The sequence below is a fragment of the Pseudorasbora parva genome, chromosome 12 (assembly GCF_024679245.1).
Source record: "Pseudorasbora parva isolate DD20220531a chromosome 12, ASM2467924v1, whole genome shotgun sequence".
In the NCBI taxonomy this organism is placed as follows: domain Eukaryota; kingdom Metazoa; phylum Chordata; class Actinopteri; order Cypriniformes; family Gobionidae; genus Pseudorasbora; species Pseudorasbora parva.
In genome coordinates, this window is record NC_090183.1 from 4,658,018 (window position 1) to 4,673,035 (window position 15,018).

Here is a 15,018-nt window from a genome sequence, read left to right on the forward strand (position 1 = left end):
TTCACCTTCATTGCTCTGGTTGGTTGTAGCGCTATCCTATCACGTGCAGAGGGAGTTTGAAAGACAACCGTTTATCCCGCCCCTCGGATTGAGCTGTCAATGGTGAGTTTCCAGACCAAACATCTCGATGTGGGTCAGGCTTGTCAGGCTACTAGTAAATAAGGTCAAATAATAGAAATATTAAAAGGGCAGGGCAAGTAAATTTTGTGAAAATATGCAGAGTTTTATAGTTATTTTTTGTCAATTAATTTTAATTGAACCAATGATGGTGAACCATCAGAAATGCCCAATATCACCCACTTTCACAGGTGTGTTGTTTTACTTGTGCTGATTCTGGTCCTTGTTAATCCATCCAAACTCCCTCCATCCTTCTGTGCGGATGAGAGATTTGACTGCTACATCAGTAAGACACGCTGCTCCTCTTGGGCTTGACCTGATTGGATAAAAGGGAACAACATCGTAAGATAGCTGTTGAAGCGAGGGAAAGGAAAAGGCAGAGAGAAAACGAGAACAGAAAATGCCTCTTTATGGGCCAAAAACATTTTCTTCCCACTTATATATTTATAAAAAAATCCCCTTTCAACTTTACATTGTAACATTTTTTTAACGTTTTGAATGGAAATCTATCCGTACAAAAGTAAATGTGCCACGGATGAACATTACATTTAATTCAATGTAACTGAAAACTAAATTAGACCACTTTAATCCATGTAACATTGACATATTGAAGCAATTACTATTTAGATGCATTTATTGATACCAGGGGAAATACAGGCAGCAAACTACTATGAAACACTGTAGTACACATGCATACAGCACAGAGTGTGTAATATGCATGATAATGCTACAGGGCCCATGAATAAGATGATGTGTCCTTGTGCAATGTCACTCCTCTTGGCTCGGGTATCAGCCAGCCGTCACACGCAGGCAAACTCAGTGGTAGAAGAAAGAGAAGACATTCCAGCAGGCAGCGAAGATACCCGGCAGCACGTCTTGAAACATTGTGCTGGAAGATGCCGGTGGCTAAAGCAGCTCTAAGACAAAGTGCTGCGGAGAGGATGAGCAGAATTATTCATGATGCACCCCAGTTTGGCCACCAGCTTTCCTCTGCATCTTCAGTGACTCAGAGAGTAGCAAAAATCACTCAAGCGTTTCGTTCAGCGGTTTGGTAGTGCTGGTGTTGGACTCCTCACCAAATTACCACGCTAACCATAGTTTAATCTAGGTTATGATTTTTATATTTTCAAATATACTTCACATTTCAGATTAGTTTAAGAAATGCTTTTAGTAGCAGCAGTTCAGTTATCTTAAGCACATTTTTTTTTTTTTTGAAATTATCATTCAAGAATTTGTTGAAAAAACAACCACACATTAAGTTTAGATTTACATCTAATAGAAGCAAGACCTTTAAGGAAGCATCAACATTTTGAAAAATATCTTCTATTTAATATGCTTTTTATAACAACAATGGTGACAACCAAAATGCCTTAAAGGAACAGTTTTATTGTAATATTAAATGTTCTACTTGTTGGTTAAGAATCTAAACAACACTTCAAAAAAGTAGCATACACAGTAAACATTTTACTCAAAGTTGTGCATTGGATACTGCATTTCACAATGCATTAATTTGACAATAACTTGAGTATTAATATCTTTGTTTCATCAGAACACAAAGTATAACAAACATACATTTATATGCAATATTTCCAAGTTGATAACAATTTGCATTCCACTGAATTGTGATGCATTTCATTTAGCAGTAAGAATTTTAAAAAGAACATAAACAAGCATACTGTAGTATTCACTAATTCCATTCTGAACAGTCTTCATAAGCCAGAGACGTGAGGTTGTGATTAACACACTGGAAAAAATCAAAGGACATACCGACTGTGGTGCTCTTGGTCCAGGCGGGATGAAGGTGCGTGGAGCATGTAAATCAGAGTGATGTCCACATTTATACCTCTGAGAGCCCAGATCAGAGCTGCTTCACCACCTGAACCTCACATGCCATTCCCATTGTAAGTCAATAAATAACGTTTTCTAAAAAGGCATATTTACGTAACTGATGCCAAACTCCACTGGCTACTTCAAGAGAAATCAACGAACAAACAAGAGTGAAAATTTAAAAGAAAACCAGGCCAAATCTAAGTTTGGTTGAGTTCGAATAGAGTATTGACGTCACTTTCCCGCCGGATCACGCTACCACCTCAGCCGTAGTGACGGAGGTTTTGATTCAGTCAGCTGCTGCATGGCTGGATTTAATAGCCAACGATTAACAGTTAAAATTAAAGGTTGGACTCTATTGTTTATTACAACATAACCAAAGATCCAGTGATCCAGGGACATTGACATGCAGCCAGGATTGTGTTTCCTGAAATTTATATGAGCCTGATTTTGACGCTTGGGAAATACATAAAGCAAATTTGCCTGTGAATGCTTTACATAAATACAATATAGTTAGATCTAAATCCGAGTGATCACTTGCATCAATGTTTTATCAATCGTCATACATCCAGCCCTAAAAGTTTTTGGTCAAATTAGGCAGAATATACAATGATAAATATTTAATTGATGATGATGATCAATACAATATATAACAATACAATTAATAGGGTATTATTTTACCCCAAAATTCAACATGCCTGGAGTCCAGATGTTTCTGTGAATTACCGATCCATTTGCTCACCTTTACTGTAGCTTTCTAGACTGGGTAAACCGTAGAAAAATGTAGAAAAACATTTTATACAAAGCTTTTCCCTTTTAGATGTGTTTTGTTAGCCTAGAAATCTAGACGCACCCTAGCGGCAGCAAATCTAATTTGTCAGGAGTGTCCAACTCTCAATACCATTCTGAGCTGTAAACGCCAAACTCTGGTCGGCCCAATCACATCGTGTATAGGGTCGGTGGGCGGGGCTTAACATAATGACCACCGAGTTGCGCTTCTGTGCTACTAGTAAACACAGAAACTGGCGAACGGCGGTCTATCGAATCAGCCTTGATCGCGACTCTGGAAGACTTGGATTTAAGGTTTTCTCTGAAAAAAGAACAGCACTGAAGTCATTCTTAAGAAGGGAAGATGTGTTTGAGTTTTGCCGACCGGATACGGCAAAAGTTTAATATGTCAACTGGCTCCGCTTCACCTTCGTTGCTCTGGTTGGTTGTAGCGCTATCCAATTGCGTGCACGGTGTGCAGAGGGAGATTGAAAGACGTTTATCCCGCCCCTCGGATTGAGCTGTCAATGGTGAGTTTCCAGACCAAACATCTTGATGTGGGTCTGGCTTGTCAGGCTAGTGTTTTGTGTGTTTTACACGGCATTAACGCTGAAAACCAATGCTGCCACTCAGTGGGTGTACAAGCAGTCAATCTGGCAGACGGTGGCGTCACGTGCATACTCTCTATTACAGTCTGCCAAAGTGAACTTTCTGGTCCATGAGGATGATATAATGAAGGTCTCAGGCCCAGTATTGTCAATTTAAGGATTTTGCTGCCAAATCTTGTTGTTGCTGCGACTTAAAGGGGTACTTCAGCACTGGGAGGATGAAACTATTTAAACTGGGTCATTAATGTAGTATAAATTTGCAATTATTTTTGAATTTGGTGCTCTCTAGACTGAGAAAAGACGAAAATGTATTTTTGTCTCATGGGGATGAAAGACTACAATTCCCATAATGCTTTGCTGCCCTACGAGGCCACTCCCAAAGCCACCGCTACTGAATGACTGATCACTTTCCCACCACCGCGTTCATCTTCATAAAATCAGTTCAGCTAGAGAACAGACACTACAATTAAAAACTGAACGTGTCTGTTCAATATAATGTGATTTAGCCACTGAGTGAGTCACAAACTCAGCAGGAGTAAGATTACACATCGTGATGAATGAGCTGAGGTAAGAGCTCTCATGATTAGAGCTGAGGTAAACGCATTCTCAGTTCTCAGCGTGTGTTCAGTCTGGCGCGGTTTCAGTTCATGCCTTTTAATAAAAATTAATTTGAGAAGTAAAAACACATTGCTCAGCATAGTTTACATGAATGCATGCAGCTGCGAGCTGAGCTGTGAGTGCGATCCCACTCCCCATGCACGGGTTGAAAACATGTGAAAATGGCTCCTTCTGCTGGCTGTAGTGTTTAGACTCTGGCCAAAAATAATAGAAGATACTCCAGGGTCTACTGATAGAAAGTCATATGCTAATCGCGGAAGTAACCCTTTAATATTTTGCGATATATTTGGTAATATTTGGCTTTATTTAAATAAAATTAACGATTTTTGATTTTGGAAAATGAAACTGGTTGGCTACACCCTGCCGTAATCTCACATTTGTCCAGCAACTAATGATGAATTTAGCAAACTGTGGACTGTCTGACTAGCATGCCAGTTATAGAAAAGCGCTGCTGAAGGGCAAAAGACCCACACAGGCAACCTGTCAATTACTGTTACACAAGACCTTTATGACATTTAAAAAATAATGAGTTTGTTTACAGAGTGACAACGTAATGCACACTCCTTCAGGAGTTCTTTAGAAATAATTAATCAAATTTAAAATAATATAAAGTAAAATAATATAATATAAAATATGTTGAAGTTCATCTATTGCTCAGCTGTTGAGTTGACATGAATGGGGATGATCCCTTAAATGAGGATAATAATAAAAATGATTATTAATGATAAAAAAAATGATATATAGTACATGCAGACCTGTTCCTTTATTTTCATATTTTGTGACTTTTTGTGAAAATTGAATCTTGTGGTCCTACAGATTCTCAGAGGGAGGGTTTGGCAACACTGCTCAGACCACGCTTTCTTTGACAGGAACATTTTCTCTGGTTCATTCATTCTGTTCAGTTCGTCGAGGTTAGATGTGAGTAAAAACATGAACTCACTGGAGAGCTGCTTTATAGTAGAAACTGAAGTTGTGATTCTACCTGAAAGGTTTTTCATGTTTAATACTATAACGTTGAATACTTAAAGCTATGTATTGTATAAAGTGCTGAACTGCAGAGCTGCTGCAAACATATACATCACAATGATCAGATGCTTTCTTAGCTGCCATTTTCTCACTGCTGCCATTTTTGCGTGTTTGTTTTGGTTTTGAGAGGAAAGTGTGCGGCACACATTTACAGATTTGCCTAAACATTGCAGCAGTGTAGGTGCCGTTGGGATATTCACTGTCACGATGTGATTTTTCCCGAAAACAAAACCTTTTTTTTTTTAAACCCCTGATTGAAGAATGAAAAAGAACTTAACCATGAGTAAATCTTGCAGAGCTGACTCACTGTCGTCACGCTGAAGGTGAGGGAGAACAGGTGCTACTGAACCCCACAGAGCCGCCTGGCTTATGACTGAAGCACCCTGGGTCTGTTTTCCACACACACACACACACGCACACACACACACACGCACACACACGCACACACCTGTGAGATCTCCTCACCTGAGCAGTGGGGCAGGAAGTCCCGCTGGAGCTGGAGGTGATGGAGGGACAGGCTGTAATTAACAGAACTTAGTTAAAATGTGCTTTTCACACTTACACCCACACAAGGCCAGAAATAATTACATTTAAAAGCTGAAATTTAATACATGTAGAAACATTGGGAAAAAAAAACAATAACACTGATATCTAGTAATTAGGAAGCTTTCTCTGTGTTTATGGTATTTCAAAACTTTCCAAGCAGAATATGAGAACTTTGCAGCCTTTCAATGAATAGTTAATCTAATAATAAGCAAATTGTTATTTACTCACAAACTTCTGATTTTCTTTCAAATGTAACCGGGCAGAAAAGGTCCACAACGTTTTTTTTATTCATCAGAAAAGCTAAAATTGACAGGAAAATATCAAAACAGTATTCTATATTAGGCTATGTAGCAATGAGTAAAATATGAAAATAAAATCTGAATAATTAGGCCTATCAAACTTTGACTAATCTTTCGTGGTTTGCGCAGCAATGCTTTGCAGACTGTTCAGCGTTCATTCCTGGCGTCCGTTAAACGGAAGACGCTCAAGTTCAAATTTAAATTTCAGCCAATCCTCATAGGCCGCGGCAACACGCCAATGGACAGAACAACAAGATATAGGGCTTACACCATGGCTTACACAGACTGTAAAAACAAAACAAAAACAGTATGAGGTTTCATTTATTTGATCGATGTCTCGTTTTCTTTTTCTGAGCTAGTCTCAAATAAATAATAAGCTCGCAGTGCGTTCTCGTCGAAATTCTTAGGTCAGGTTAAAAAGTTTTACTGAAGTAAAATAAAAAGTAAAAACTATTTCAGCTAATTTATAAGCAAACATTTCTCATTTTAAAAATATGAATATAAAACTACAATAGTATATCAGTGAAACTATAAAATTCATGTTATGGTTCTTGTCATAATTTTTGGAGCTTGACTATTTTAAAGGGGTTTTATTGTACTAAACAATATTACAAAAGTAAAAATACTTTAAAGTTATGCACCTTTTTCTGTTTAAAATAATACAAATATATTTTTTTGGTGGGGAGGGAGTGTTGTTTTTGTATTTTTCAATTTATGCCGTAGCCTATTTAAGATAAAATGGACAGATTAGTGTTAGTGGTGGAAAGAAAATCATGTGTAATATAACATCAGATGCCTGCTTACCACTACATATACATCACAAAGAAGGCCATGCCATTTTTCTGCCATTATTACTTTTATTTGGTTTTGCATTTTGGATACTGTATTTATATATAAATATAAATAAGTTTGAACTTTAAAATGTTCATTTGGAGTTTTAGATTAATTTCTATTTTTCCCCATTACGTTGGTATCCCCAGTCCTGTAGACCTGATTGCCTCATTGGGTTAACTGATTGTATTAGGCCTTATTAGGGTAATTGAATGTTGTTGGGTGATGGGTGGGGTTTAATATATAAGTTATCATTCTCATTCATTGTGTTGCTTTGCCCTGATGAAGACCATTGTGGGTCGAAACATGTTGGCTCTTGTATTTTAAAATGACTAAAGCCATACCTAATAAAGGCTTTTTAATTATTTTCTTATCCTTTACATCTGACTGAGTGCCTTGGACCTGCCTTTTTTGCTAATCTGGAGTGTCGGGTTTTGCATTATTGATCACAATTTATATGTGTGTGCATAATTTTGTGTGTGTGTGTGTGTGTGTGTGTGTTTATTTTGCACTTTGTTTAGGTCATCCCCAGTTCTTTTACATCATCCAGGTTCAACAGAAATGGTTGAAAATCTCTGATCTGAAAACATCAAGTATTTACCCTCAGAAAGACAGAAGGAAAATCAGGGTTTTTTTATATAGCAAAAACATGTTTAATCTCTCCTTGATGCCTCTTTATTTACAAGTATTAAATCTGCTAAATAAAACAAAAATTATTTACACATGAATATATCCCAGTGACAGTCTGAGTCCTGAATCATAGCCGTTCAAAGATCTTTTTTTCAGTTTTACCAACAACACAAAATGTCTAGCTTCATCTCTGCATCTTTGTTCAGATCAGAAGGACAGATACTTCATTATTTTTCAGGAATTACTAAAAAGAAATGAAGCAAAGGAGGGATGAGGTTAGAGTTTCTGTATTGCATGTCATCAAGGTGGACCTTCATGGAGATCTCGAGATTCATGAGAAGCTTAGAAATCATTACAGGAACATATAAAAGAAGAGCAGAGAACAGAAGCACCAGTTTAGACACATTTCAATCAAAGAAACACAATGACAGGATCAAAATATAAATAAATTAAAACAATGTGATTTTTTTTTTATACATGTGATTTGAAATTCAGGTGTAAACATTGAAAGTCCCTGGGAAGAACCTCAAGTCAAAGATCATCAGCAGTGAGTCCAGCAAACTGACCACAGCAGTTCTCTCTGGTCAAGAAATGATAAACTCAAGAGCGGAAGGAAGATCCTGAGATGTTTTGAACACACTTTAAAGCATTTGAAGTCAAACCAGACTGATTAGAAGGTCAACGGCCCGTTACACTGAACAAAAACAACTTCAACACAAATTCAGTCGGTCGAAACAACCGAGAGTTTATGTGATACAGATTCGTTTTGCAAAGTGCAGACGTTCACCATCTCACTGACAGCACAAGGTTATTGCATGGAGATTATGTAGAGTAGGTTGTAATGTCGGTCAAAACAAACCAGTTGAGCAAGGAAAAAGTCAAAGTTTAAACTTTAGCATTGAGATAAAGCCTATTTTTCTGCTTTTTTGTCCCAGAGTAAGAATGAATGATGTCAACGAGGAGGATGGTGGTCACCTGTTGACCTCCCTGTGGCATCACCATCGGAACAGAGCAGGTCACTTCAGTTACAACCATGAAAAGTTTGTTCACACCAGGAATGATAACTTTAATCATACAATTGTGTAACGACTCAGAGGAAATTAGAATCACTTTCAGAGCAATTTGTTCTGCAACTCATGAATGATAAAAACATTGACAGCCAATCAAAATTCTTTCTACTCACAGAAAATATCAGAAGTGCATGCTTAGAATATACAACGTCATTGTCCATTGGTGTGGATGCTAATATAGTTACCGTACTTGGTGTGAACATGCTTTTAGACTGATATTTTGGTGAAATCAGCCTTAAAGACCCCATGAGATGGCCCGTCTTGTGCTGACATATTTCCAAATAAGGACTCAAAACCTTTGTCTAATTACTTTCAAATGGCTAATAGCTTTTGCCTGGTCGTACCACTTTAATGCTTTATGAAGCCATAAACACGGAAACATTGGCTCATGAGTGACGGATCTTAGGTTCAAGAGGAAACAAATGTATCGAAACAAAAGCAGCTCTTCAAACATGAAAGTGTTCGATGAAACCGGAGCGATTGAGTCAATGAGGATTGCTCAGGTCCGTCTCATTAAAGACGAAAGGCCGTTTCTCTTTTCTGATCACGGAGGCTGAAGGCCTGATGAACGAGCGTCTCCTCCCTCCGTATCGACACGCCGCAGAAACACTGACTCATGGATCTGGAACAATTGACTCGGCCTCCTTTTCACTCATTTATTTGAGCTCAGTCTCAGTAAACATAGTGATTTCTTCAGAAGATGAACCTGCTGAAACACCAGGAGGATGATCGAGTGTCATGATCAGAGCGCACGCGTACGGAAAGAGAATCCGTCCTGTAGCATCTGATGAAATAGTAATTAAAGCTTTGCAGTTCAGTCAAAATAAAAGAAAAAAAAATGGCATATGCGTCATAATTTTTTTTTCCACTGTAAAACAATCAGAACACATTCCTACTTCACAAACCCTTTTCAGCATTAAACAACATTCAAATAAAACATGGCACAAGACAAGATTTTTATTCATATTTTTGTCATTTTTTTCCTTCTTTTTGTCATTGTGTAATGTCAAATTCACCTTCGTCAACACTACTGTACGTAAAGGATAAAACAGACGCACCGCTGTGCTTTCCCGGCCGTAAACGGGACGCTGTGTACATGAGAGATGGAGGCAGTTGCTCGTTGATTCTGTAAACTGTGCAAATTCAGCAGAAACACAAGTGGCGAAGAGAGCAGAGGGGCAGTCGATAACATTTGTACAAAACAATAAAACATAGTAAAACACGCAATCAGTGTCCTTTGATCCGCCGCGATCATTGGCTCGTGACACAGTCACATGACTTCATTAGAGGTCCCAAACTTCCTCGTTGTCTCTTCAAAACAGGAAAGAGCGTCTTTGTCCGTGTTGTGTGAAAATGTCCACCGCACTCGACAACAAATCATCCAAAACAACGCAAAAAAATCTACACCACCTACATTCAGCGTTGTGGTTTTGTCCTTGTGTAAAAACACACCAACTGACTTTGAGAGTCCCGATCAGCTGGAAAGAGCCATCGTGTCGATCACCTGCTCCAGTTTCGACCTCAATCTCTGCCGACGGGACTGTTCATCCCTCTCCAGCGCCGACAGGATCTACGCAAGCAGAACGAGAAAAAAACAATGAATACGTGACAACGAGACCACAGCGGAGTCCACGTTGAGGCTCGAGCTGTTCGTCTTACTCACCTCGTCCTTGTATTTGGTGATGTAGGAGAAGATTTCGTGCAGCGCGCTCATGCTGTTGAACTGACTTAAATGCAGACGCGACTGTTCAGCCAGATACGCGCTCATATCCTGATCACTGATCGCAGGCATCCGCGAGATATCAGAGTAATACCTGCACAGCACACACACAGCAGTTTAACACAACCGTCAGCAGATCAAACACAGCTAAACATATTCATCAGGAGATTACAGACATCTGCTGTAACAGCCTCAAAGATCAAAGTTTCATATTGAACACTTCAGAGCGTGTTATTTAGTACATGTTCAAATATAACATCAGCATTTCTATCACCAAAAATAAATGAACTGTTCTGCAGTTTAGTTTGAATAAATTGTGAACTTGTAGGGAAGGTTGTCTTGCATTGTGAACACTAGTCTATATAATGTGTTTACATGGTAGGAACGGACAATATACACAACTACTGTTCAAAGGTCTGGGGTCAGTATGGTTTAATAAAAATAAAATAAAAATCTAAATATCTGTACACTTTTATTCAGCAATAATGCTCTAAATTGTTCAACAGTGACAGTAAAGAGATTTATAATGTTACACATGGGTTCTATTTATATTTTTTTTACATTTATAAATACATTCATTGTACTGAACAGAAATATTTACAGCATATGTTTTTAATAAAAATGTCTAATATATATATATATATAAATCCACACAGAGACTTGTGTGAACTTTCTTGAGTTGTCATAAATTGTTAATTTGATTCATGCAAACAGACAATTTGAATCGAATCATGTAAATGAATCAAACTTACCAACTCAACTAATGCTATTTTTGCTATGGAAGTATAAGGCAGAGATGCTATTAAAAGATCTGACGTAATGCAAAACTATAGGAAAGTTGCCTTGCAATATCTAGTAGCTTAATTGCACAAGAATATATTGTGAATATGTGATGTATGGCCTTGCGAGGCCTTCATGAACATGGCCGAGTCGTACCTCTCCACCCAGTTCTTGTAGTTAGGGATGTCTTTAGCGTAGAGCAGCTTGTTGGAGGGCGAGTCTTTGCCCAGCTTGTGTTCTGACGTGGAGCAGGAGTCCATGAAGGTCTGAGCCACCACGGACAGACACGCGTCTGTAATGCTGTTCTTATGAATGTCGAACACAAACTGAGGGTTCTTGATCACGTTCACCCAGAACCTCAACGGCAAACTGCAGAGGAGGAGAAGCCACATTAGTATAAGAAGAGAGGACGCAAAGATGCTTTCAATGATCTCCTCGATTTCCAGGACACACAAACTCACCAGTTGCTCTTCCACGTGTGCCTGACGTCGGGGTCTGAGATCACGTGTCTGTCGGCCTGCTCGTCTAAGAAGTCGAACATGTATTTGATGGCCAGAGGAAGCGCGCTGCCCCGGTGGGCCGTGCTGAAGATGGTCTCAAACAGGTCATCTACAAACTTCTGCAGTGTACCCTGTGTGAGATAATCAATCAATCAGCTGCTGTTTTGGAGGATTTTTACAGTAAATAACATTTGATTTAAACCGGTTTACATTTAAATTCCATACTGTAAAAATTTCATTTTGTAAACTTAAAATGCTAAACTTTAATATTGTTAACCTTTATAAAAGATAAACATGCACAGACATCATTTAAGTTATCAGTAATCAATTCTTAACAAATTATATACTGTAAAACTCATCTTCTAAACAATATTTTGTAAATCACAATTTTGTAAAAGTAAAATTCTTATGCAAACTTGCACATTTGTAAAGATACCTTTGACATTTTCCACTGTAAATAATTCAGCCAGTGTTATGATTTAAATAATCAAATGATTTAAAACTCTAAATGTTACAATTTTTTAACTTTATAATTTTGTATAACTTATCATTTTGGTCATCATATCAGTCATCAGCCATGAAAATTAAAAAATTTTAAACATGGAAAAGTACAATTCTTCAATGCAAATTTTACATTTGCATACTTGTAAGCATAAACACGTAATAAAGATGAATCAGCTGGTATTTTGGTGATTTTCTAGTGTTTGTACATCTACATATCTTTAATTGATTTGATATTCTGTTATCCGATGCGGTGACATTCAGACATTCAGAAGTGTGACTTGATTACAGCTGCTGTGGATTGTGGTGCACGTGTTCTTGAGCACTACGGAGCTGCTGGGAAATGCAGCTGAGATTTCTGCGTACTGTCAGACGGAGACGGGAGCACAGGATGGATAAAGACCTAGTTTTTCCCAAACCGCTCAATAAGCAAAGGTCATTGGTCTAATTAAGATACAGTTCTCCATGAGAGCGGGACCACTGGTAAATGTTAATGAGCAACTAGTCATTCACACACAAAGGTCAACACTAACTGTCTGAGGACTTCAGCTAAGAAAATCAGACGTGTGCTTCAAAAGTGAGGCAATTAGTTTGAATGTGTGTGTGTTTGTCAAGACGGAGAATATTAGTGACAGATTTCACTGTACTCAACATACTAAACAGAACAATAAAGTAAGTGATATTAATTTTCACTAATAATGTTATAGTTAACGAACACTATTAAAAAAAACTTGAAAAAAATCTAAATATAAGATGAAAAAATTATACCTACAAAACTTTAATGATATTTGAATGAAAATTAGAACTGAAATAAATGTGTTTAAGTTGTGAAGTACTAAAATGACAAAAAAAAAAAAAAAAAAAAAAAATACTAAGGCACCCAAAAAATAATTACTAAAACTTGAAAACATATATAAATTAAAGCAAATAAAAAATATTAATAAATACTTTAAGTGTATTTACAAAAATATACGCTTCACACAGAATAACTGCATTTTTTAATGGTTAACTTTCTAAAATAAGACATCCTTGATGTATGCCACCTTCGAAACGAGACCGCTCATAAAATACTAAAATGAGTTTTCCACAAAGGCATACTACGTAAAGTACTATATCTTCAGAACACTGTATCCCACAATGCACCAATGCTCGAATCAACCTTTTATTTCCAGTCTAACAAACAAACGATTTATAATGAGTAATTTTTACTGACGTCATCTGCTATTTTGAAGAATATGAAGAATACATTACTTTTTCAAGGTACTTTTGTGCATACTATATTTTAAGTGCATACCAATTTGCATACTATGCCGTTTTGTAGTATAAATTGAGCGAGTAGTGCATGTGTTCACACTTAAAATTACAAATAGAAGAAGTGCATTTTAAATACCCGAATGATGCACTTAGATAACCAGAAACAAAGTTCATGCACTTGACTGTCGCAGCTTTAATTATGTAGCGGAGGGGGAGATGATAAATGACCAAATAACCTTATAAAGTTCACACATTACACAGCTGAGTGCATAAGTGTGTGATTTGGGACACGACTGGTGTCTCTCTTCTTCTCACCTTGGTAGCCAGCAGGCGCGTCAGGTAGATCTCGGAGACCATCTTGCTGCCGCGGTCGCCCTCCCTCTGGTCCATGTGGTCGTGGTTCTTCACCAGGTGCCAGAGTTTGGTTCCGCTCTCCAGGTCTGGTGTGATCATGGGCGTCCGCGAGCGAAGGCTGTCGGGACTGCTGGCGGTTCTCAGCATGCTCTCTGTTAGGACAAAGTGAGATGAGAAATGACTTTAATTACATTTAGCTATTTGTCTTCTCTTTAGTAACTTCACGAGAAGAAAAATGCATGCAAACAGTACAGCTGAGGAGAAACTGGACTGGAGAGAAGTTATAAATCCAGAGTGAAACACAGAGGACGTGACACAGTCCAAAACAATATTGCCTAGTGACAAAAACTGAGTGATAAATCAAAACTGGGCAGAGAGTTTCTTTTCTCTCTCTTCCTCCCTCACTGCTAAGCACAGATTCTGGATTTGATATCCATCATTTCCAGTCGGTCTGGCGCTCTGGACCGCTGTGTTCTTCCCACTGAGGACCAGAGCTTTAGGATACACAACAGCAACACAAACACAACACTGCTGCGCACAGGAAAACCATGCTGAAGAGAAACATACAAAAAACAGAAAGACCGTTCAAAATAAAATAGGCTACTATGGTAATGCTTACTGCATTATTAATTCTGTATACTACCTATTTTTAGAAATATGTGAAAGAATATTTAGTTTTTGCTATTTTAATTAATTTCTGTGTAACAAACTCAGACATTCACATTTATGCTGATTACTTCTAGTTTGCTAAACTAGCAATGGAACATTGCCTTGGCACATACAGAAACTTAAATAAGTAAGAAATAATTGACAATGGGCATTGAATTATTAGACAATAATGCATTCAACACCAGGTGTGCATTATTTTCTAATAATTAAATAGTCTGGAGTCAATTAGTCCGCTTATACTATTACCACACCTCAAGTTCAGATTATGCATTTCAAGACAATTGTCTGGTTTTTGTCCTTAAAATGCTCTTGTGTAATTTCTTACGCATCATACAGCAAGCCTCTGTTGCCAATTTAAAAATGTCATTTTAGAGCTAGTTACGGAGGTTTGAGCTATTGTATTGGAACTAGAGCAGTAATTGGTGCAGTTATTAGAGCTAGAGAGAGAGATTAAGCGAGTGTGAATTATCAGCAACGTCTCTACTGTAAGTTTACCTTATTAACTACAGTGCCGTTATGATCTTATTTATAAGCTATTTTGCTGATAAAATCATCAAAGCAGTGCTGACAACACGTGTCTGAGCGAGTGTGTGTCTGTACTGTGCTTTTGAGTGGGAGAAAGAGTGTGCTTTCCGAACATAATGAAATGTAGTTTTTATCCTCTTGTTTACTATATTTATTTGCGTGGTCAGTGTTGTGGATTTTGGTTCTTCTGTTGTTGTCGACTGTAAAGACATTTTTAAATAACTGAAATCATTTGGAGAAGTGATATGGTACTGTAATGCGGTCAAGACCTGATGGAACTACTTTAGCCGTGCGTTTTCCTGAAGATGATTGCACACCTTAGAACGCTCCTCAACCAATCAGATTCAAGCATTCAACCAACCTGTAATAAATAAG

General features: G+C 37.8%; 1 protein-coding gene and 1 long non-coding RNA gene across 2 annotated transcripts in view; both read right to left on the reverse strand.

Moving 5' to 3' along the window:
• Positions 1 to 316: 316 nt before the first annotated feature.
• Positions 317 to 5,959, reverse strand: LOC137093422 (uncharacterized). Its single transcript, XR_010908444.1, has 3 exons — positions 5,739 to 5,959; positions 5,430 to 5,482; positions 317 to 433 (listed from the first exon to the last, which is right to left on the reverse strand). It is a non-coding gene; the product is annotated as an uncharacterized lncRNA (long non-coding RNA).
• A 1,582-nt stretch (positions 5,960 to 7,541) lies between these two features.
• Positions 7,542 to 15,018, reverse strand: part of plxna1b (plexin A1b) — a 150,535-nt gene continuing 143,058 nt past the window's right edge. Inside the window, exons 28-32 of the mRNA XM_067458837.1 lie at positions 13,411 to 13,601; positions 11,302 to 11,471; positions 10,997 to 11,209; positions 10,004 to 10,154; positions 7,542 to 9,910 (exon numbers count right to left, since the gene is read on the reverse strand). Coding sequence (XP_067314938.1) covers positions 9,815 to 9,910; positions 10,004 to 10,154; positions 10,997 to 11,209; positions 11,302 to 11,471; positions 13,411 to 13,601 — 821 coding nt within the window. The 3' untranslated portion in view covers positions 7,542 to 9,814. The remainder of the gene's footprint in view (positions 9,911 to 10,003; positions 10,155 to 10,996; positions 11,210 to 11,301; positions 11,472 to 13,410; positions 13,602 to 15,018) is intronic.